This window comes from Lipotes vexillifer, unplaced genomic scaffold, assembly GCF_000442215.2.
Source record: "Lipotes vexillifer unplaced genomic scaffold, Lipotes_vexillifer_v1.1 scaffold1011, whole genome shotgun sequence".
NCBI classification, from domain to species: Eukaryota; Metazoa; Chordata; class Mammalia; order Artiodactyla; family Lipotidae; genus Lipotes; species Lipotes vexillifer.
The window spans coordinates 1,108,556-1,115,874 of NW_006787698.1; the positions used below are offsets into that span (position 1 = coordinate 1,108,556).

Below are 7,319 nucleotides of genomic sequence, written 5' to 3' on the forward strand. Positions count from 1 at the left end.
AATTTGTAGGCGCCCCCCCCTCAAGAGGCGGGCCCCGGTCCCCGGGGGCCGGGTCCCCAGTCCCCAGCTCCCCGGGCTGCGCTAATTAGCTTCTTCCGGGGGCGCCATGCGGCGTGAGGGGCGGCAATTTCCCGGCTGGGCTGCGGGGGAAGCACTCCCACCGCCTGGGAAGGTGAAATGGGAAACTCGATTCAAAGAGAGCTTTCCTCCCCCCCCCCCCCCCCCCCCCCCCCCCCCCCCCGCCTGGGAAATAGCCAGGAGGGGCGGGTCCAGGCTCTCCCAGGCTTCACTCACGCTGGGGCTCCAGTTTGGACAGGATGGGCTGTGCCCCGCTGACAGCGACCGCCGTGAGGGTCTTCACGCCCTTCTCGGCCGCGTCGCACACAGTCTTGACGTGGGGATGGCTCTCCTTGGTGGACATGTAGGTGGCGGACACCATGTGGCAGGTGGAGCTGATGAGTGGCATGCCGGCCACGCGGTCCACCACGCTGGGCTACGGGCAAGGCAGCTCAGGCCAGGGAAACAGCTCACCTCCCCTCCCTCTGCACCCACGCGGTTGCACAAGTCAGGAACTCTGGGTTCCGCTGGGCACTTCCTGTATCTTGGTCCCCACAGCCCACTTGTTTGAACATGACCTTGCCACCCACCGTGCGCCAGGCAGTGACATGACACAAGAACCCCACTGTCCTGGAGCTCAGGGTCTACAACTGAAGCCAGGAAACTACGGACCCCTGGGGGTGAAGTCCTGTCCACCGCCTGATTTTTTTCTTCTTGCCTGTTTTTTTTTTCCCTAGCAGCACTATTGAAATCTAGTTAACACGCCATAAAATTTCATCATTTTGAAATGCACAAGTCAGAAGTTTTTAGTGTATTCACAAGGTTGTGCAACATTCACTGTCTAATTCTAGAACTTTTTCATCACTCCAAAAAGAAACCCTGTCCCCACTGGCTGTCACGCCCCTGCCTCCCCAGCCCCTGAAAACCATGAATCCACTTTCTGTCTCTGTGGATTTGCCTGTTCTGGACATTTCACACCAATGGAATCACACATTTGGCCTTGTGTGTATGGCCTCTTTCACCGAGTAACATTTTCAAGGTTCACCCACGTAGCAGCATGTCTCAGTGCTTCATTCCTTTTTTAAAAAAAGTGTGGCAGGGCTTCCCTGGTGGCACAGTGGTTGACAGTCCGCCTGCCAATTCAGGGGACACAGGTTTGTGCCCCGGTCTGGGAAGATCCCACATGCCACGGAGCGGGTGGGCCCCGTACGCCATGGACGCTGAGCCTGCGCGTCCGGAGCGGGAGAGGCCACGACAGTGAGAGGCCCACATATCGCAAAAAAAAAAAAAAAAAAAAAAAAGTGTGGCAAAATACACATTACTTAAAATTTACCATTCAAATCATTTTTAAGCGCACATCTCAGTGGTATTAAGTACATTCACACTGTTGTGCAACCAACCCCACCATCTGTCTCCAGAACTTTCTCTTCTTCCCAAACTGAAACTCTGTCCCCATGAAACACTGACTCCCAAGCCCCTCCCCCAGCCCCTGGCCCCCAACCATCTACTTCCTGTCTCTATGGATTTGAATCCTCTAGGGACCTCCTGTGAGTGGGATCACACAAGATTTGTCCATCTGTGTCTGGCTCCTCTCACTGACCATATCTTCAAGGTTTATCCACATTGCATTGTGTGTCAGTACTTCATTCTGTTACATGGCTGAATAATATCCCACGCTACCTGGTTTTGTAAATAAAGTTTTATTGGCACATGGCCACACCCATTCATTTACATATTGAATATGGCCACTCTTACCCTACAAGAGCAGAACTGAGTACTCAGGACAGGCCTTCTGAGCTTCGGTTTCCCAATCCATAAAATGAGAAGTCATTTCTGTCCTAAAGGAGTTGCAAAGATGACCCATGTGAAGACGCAGGCAGAAGACTTAACTCTCACCGGGACTATTTGTAGAATTTGTGCTTTAGTTCACTTAATCGCCAGTCCCAGGAGATTGGGAGCATTATTCCAACATTATGGAAGGGTAAACTGAGGCATGGAGAGGCTAAGGAAGTCACTCAAGATCACAAAACAAGCCAGTGGCAAAGCTGGACCTTGGACTCAGGCAGTCCTCCTCCAGTGTTTGCCCAGGAGGTCTCTTCAGAAATTAATGACAAACTTACCACACAATCCAGCAATTCTGCTCCCAAGATTCTACCCTAGAGACAGGAAAACACACGTCCACATAAGACTTGTACACGAATGTTTGTAGCTGCCTTATTCACAATGGCCAAGAAGTGGAAACAACCCAAATGTCCATCAGTTGGTGAATGGATAAAGAAAATGTGGTCTAAAGCATGTTTTTAAAAATATATAGTCTCCAAATGGCTAACAGGTATAAGGAAAGATTCTCCACATCACAGATCATTAGGGAAATGCAAGTCAAAACTACAATGAGCTACAACCTCACACCCCGTACTTGCTGGGATGGCTACTATCAAATGAACAGAAATTAAAAAGTAATGGTGAAGATGTGGATGATGTTGGTGGGAATGCAAAATGGTGCAGCCATTATGGACAACATTATGGTGATTCCTCAAAAAACTAAAAGTAGGGACTTCCCTGGTGGCACAGTGGTTAAGAATCCGCCTGCCAATGGAGGTGACACAGGTTTGAGTACTGGTCCGGGAAGATCCCACATTCTGTGGAGCAACTAAGCCCGTGTGCCACAACTACTGAAGCCTGTGAGCCTAGAGCCTGTGCTCTGCAACAAGAGAAGCCACCGCAATGAGAAGCCCGCGCACTGCAACGATGAGTAGCCCCTGCTTGCCGCAACTAGAGAAAGCCCGTGGGCAGCAACGAAGGCCCAACACAGCCAAAAATAAATACATTAACAAATTTATTTTAAAAAAGGCACTTCTGACAAGATCTACAACATGGAAGAAGCTTGAGGACATTATACTCAGTGAACTAAGCCAGACACAAAAGGACGACTACTGTATGATTCCACTTATGTGGTACCTAACACAGAAGGTTCTACTTTTATAAAATGATTCCACTTATTCTACTTATATGAGATGTCCAGAAAAGGTAAATCCATCAGCAGGATGCAGATTAGTGGTTGCCAGGGGCTGGGGAATAGGGGAATGGGCATGACTATTAATGGATATGGGGTTTTGATTTGGGGTAATGAAAAAGTTCTGGAATTAGATAGTGATGATGGTTGTACACTATGAATATACTTAATGCCACTGACCTACACACTTCAAAACAGTTAAAATAGTATATTTTTATGTTATGTGTATTTTACCACAAGTTTAAAAAAGGAACACGATAATTAATAAGAACCTAATGTACAGCAGAGGGAACTCTACTGAATATTCTGTAATGACTTAAATGGGAATAGAATCTAAAAAAGAGTGGATATATGTATACGTATAACTGAATCACTTTGCTGTACACCTGAAACTAACATAACATTGTAAGAATAACTATACTCCAATAAAAATTAATTTTAAAATAAAAATAAATAAAAAAGGACAAAGCACCACAGATATTACAATGCAGATGAACCTCAAAAAGATTACGCTCAGTGAGAGAAGCCAGATACAAAAGGGTCTCATAGTGTATGTTTTCATTTCTATGAAATGTCCAAAATAGGCAAATCCATAGAGACAGAACCCAGAAGAGGGGTTCCCAGGAGGAGAGAAAATGGGGAGCGACTGCTAATGGGTATGGTGTGGTGGTGATGGCTGCATAATTGGGCAGTTTACTATAAATCACTGAGTAGTACTCTTCATAAGGGTGAATTATATGGTATGTGAATGATACCTAACTTTTAAAAAGCTGTTTATTAAAAGGGGCTTTTATTTAAACTGGGGAAAGGAGGTGAAATAGAAACTGGCTTCCTAAAAGGAGGACCCTAAGAGAACCTGCAGAGACAGGGAAGGTCTGCCTGGGGGGAGCCAGGCAGTTTCAAACAGAGCTGTACCCTCGCTCTCCCAAGAGCCCTTGGAATCCCCAGCTCTCCCACCTCCACCTATTAGAGGGGCACCTGTTAGGGGCTAGTATAATGGCTCTGCCCAACCCACTCAGAAGGGTGTCTCTTGACCCCCCCCTGTGCTGGCATCAGCTCCCTGCCAAGGCACCACCAGGTGGGAAGCCTCATCCCACAGATCTCAGACCTTCCTCACCTGCTGTACCGGTTCTTCCGCTGACACCTGGGTGCTGGCAGTGGCTTCTGTCTCGTTGGTGGACATTTCTCAGAAGCAGGCACTGTGAACAGAAGGACCAGTCAGGGTACAGCCTGCTCCTCTCTTCCCTCCAGGGGGATGTCCGGGCTCACACCTGCCCTCTGACCACCCCCGCCCCCAATTTCCTAGAGCCCTGCCTCTCAACTGTTGACACATACCTGTGAGCCTGTTCAAAACAGGTGCTGATTCAGCAGAGCAAAAGTCTAACAAGCTCCCAGCTGCTGCTCATGCAGCTGATCCCGGGGGCCACACCTTAAAGGGCAAGGTCTGTGTGCAGCCCTCCAAGGGCTCACCTCTATCAATACAATGGTGCAAAACCCCTGTAGATGGCAATTTGTCGATTACTACTGGGTTTTAAGAGGCATATTGCCTTTGACCCAGAAACCTCAGTGCGGGGACAGTCCCACACTGGTACTGCCACGTGGACAGAGATGTGTGCACTTGTGCTGGCCACAGACACGGGAAACAATCTGGCTGCCCAACAGAAGGGGACTAAAGGAAATAACAGTGGTAGCCCAGGGCAGTGGCTTAAGTGTGGAAGCTTACATGTAATTGACTGGGACCAAGATATTGTTAAGAGACAAAAGGTGTGAGTAGGACTAAAGTTTTTGCTTGTATTTGACAGAATCCTTAAAGAGACACAGGAAACTGTTACAGTGGCCACCTTTCAGGGAGGAAGATCGGGTAGCTGGGGCAGGCCTCTGACTTTTGAGCCAGGTAGATAACATTACCTGTTCAAAAAAAAGTTAAGTTTTTTTTTTTTTTTTTAAGTTAAATTAAAAAAAAAAAGAGAGAGAGACTATTCCTGGCCTCTCTGCAGACAGTCAAGTCAGTCTCAGGGATGTGGGGAAGGCAAGGGAGGCTCCCTGGGTGAATCTAATGCACACATTTGCAGGCAAGATGGCAGCCACAGGTATGCTCCATTTTCCTGGCCAAATGAGATGAGACACCTAGAGCATTGTCAGATTAGATTTCAGGAGTCCCAGCTCCACCCATGCTGTGCTATGTTGGGCAAGGAGCTTCCTCTCCCCTAGCCTCAGTCTTCTTATCTGTAAAATGGGGCTAAACCTGCCTTAAGTCTGGTTCTCCAGGTCCTTTTTTTTTTTTTGGCTGCACCACGCAGCATGTGGGATCTTAGCTGACCAGGGATCGAACTCATGCCCCCTGCAGTGGAAGCACAGAGTCTTAACCACTGGACTTCCATGGAAGCCAGCCCACCCCAGCTCATTCTGGGATAAGCCTGTGGTGAATCCCTGACCTTGAGTTTGAGCATTTCCTTCCAGACACCGTGTTTTGCTATCCCCCAAGTGGAACCCAGCAAACTGATGCTTTGAGAGCACCAGTTCTACAGTCCAAACTGGGTTCTAATCCCAGCTTTGCAACTCCCTAGCTGTGGGACATTGGGAAGGCAGCACCCCCTCTCGCAGCCTCACTTGCCACGTCTATGAAATGGGGATAACCGTTCCTAGCACAGAGTCCCTGTAGACTGGAGGAGAGTCTGGAACGTAGCTTGGTGCCTGGCACACAGTAGGTGCTCAATAAACAGATCCATTTCACACCACTCTGCCTGCCACAAAGAAACGGGTGAAACTAGCCAGGATTGAGCTTCTGCTTGGTACAAAGGTCCCCCAACTGGGAAGTGGGGCAAGGAAGCACACCTGCCCCTAGTGATAATCACCTGACCCCTGTTCCTCCCCTTACCTTCCCTGCAGCCTGAGCTCACCTGGGCAGCTCAGAGGTCCTCCCTCCCATCCCTTTTGTCCATCAACTCCTCTGGAAATGGTTTAACCAGGGACACCCATTGCAGATGTCAGCACCCCCATTAAAGTCCTTGGGGTCAGCAACCTGCCTGCAGCTGGCCCCAGCAGCGAGAGCAAGAACTGGCTGAAACTGGCTGGAGTCACGCAGTCGTCCAGCTGCAGCCAGGGAAAGTGAAGATCCAACTTCCGAAGTTCCCAGGGACGGACCCCAGGCCTAGGCTCTGGTTTTACAAAGGTCCCAAGGACTCAGATAAGGGGGTAGGCCTTCCCACCACCACTTTGTGCAATCCACTGGCCATACCCGCCCAGGAAAAGGGGGCGGGATTTGCCCCAAGACCTCGCCAGGGTCAGCTGGGTGGGTCAGAAGATCAAGGGAGGGGCCGAGTCCCCAGGCGGCAAAACCATTTGGAAGGGAAAGGGCTTTGCTAGGCAGAGGGACTGCCCCCTGGTGCGGGGAGGGAGGGGGCCCGCTCTGAAGACCCAGAGAGGGCGGAATTCCTGTGCGGAATGGGCTGTGGCTTGCCTCCAAAGTGCGTTTGCAAAGCGAGAGGATGTGGTTGGGACTGGAGACTTAACCCTCCCCCACCGCTTGATATTGCCACTTCTAGGGGGCTCTTCCGCGCACCGCCCCCCCCGAATAGATATTGAGAGGAGAGAGTCTGAAAGTCTGAGCCTGTTCCAGAAGTTGGATTTTTCTGGGGGGGAGAGGTGTACTCAGCCCAGGCTGGAGACCCCTCCCCAGGCCGCGAAGACAAGCAGAGCCCCCAGGAAGACCCTTCCTGCCCTTCCTCCCCTGGGGCACCCCAGGACTCGGTGGACCCCGCCCCCACTTAATCGGGGTCCCTAGCCTCTCACCGTGGTCAACGGGACGTCCAGGGAACGGTGACCACTACTTCAAGGCCAGCTCCAAAACCGTCCTGGGCCAGCCCAAGGCAGGCTTTTAGGCTTGGGGGCGGGCGCCCGGGACTGACGGGCTGAAGGACCAATCTGGTTGGGGGGGCCGCCCGCCGCCAGGCCACACCCCTCGCCCGGCTCCGGACGTTGGAGCAACAAGTGAAGTACGGGAAGGGCTGGAATTTCGCGGGCGCGCGCCCTGCCAACTGTGCACCCAGTGGGCGACCCCTGTACGACGCCGGATCCAGCCAAGGGACGCCCCTCCCTGCCAGGGACCCTAGGAATTCGGCCCTGGGAGGTGAGTGCGATCCTGGGGTCCCCCGCCCTTCTTTCTCCAGTGGCCAGATCGAGGCAGTGGGAACTCAGAGAGCATTGCGTGATGCCTTCTGCGTGTCAGGGGCCACCCCTCCCCCCCCCC

The 7,319-nt window shown here is 51.2% G+C and overlaps 1 protein-coding gene across 1 annotated transcript in view; it reads right to left on the reverse strand.

Moving 5' to 3' along the window:
* PLIN3 (perilipin 3) overlaps window positions 1-4,267 on the reverse strand; it is a 24,638-nt gene extending 20,371 nt beyond the window's left edge. Inside the window, exons 1-2 of the mRNA XM_007460538.1 lie at window positions 4,188-4,267; window positions 295-493 (exon numbers count right to left, since the gene is read on the reverse strand). Of these exons, the coding sequence (XP_007460600.1) occupies window positions 295-493; window positions 4,188-4,253 (265 nt within the window). The 5' untranslated portion in view covers window positions 4,254-4,267. The remainder of the gene's footprint in view (window positions 1-294; window positions 494-4,187) is intronic.
* Between the last annotated feature and the right edge of the window lie 3,052 nt (window positions 4,268-7,319).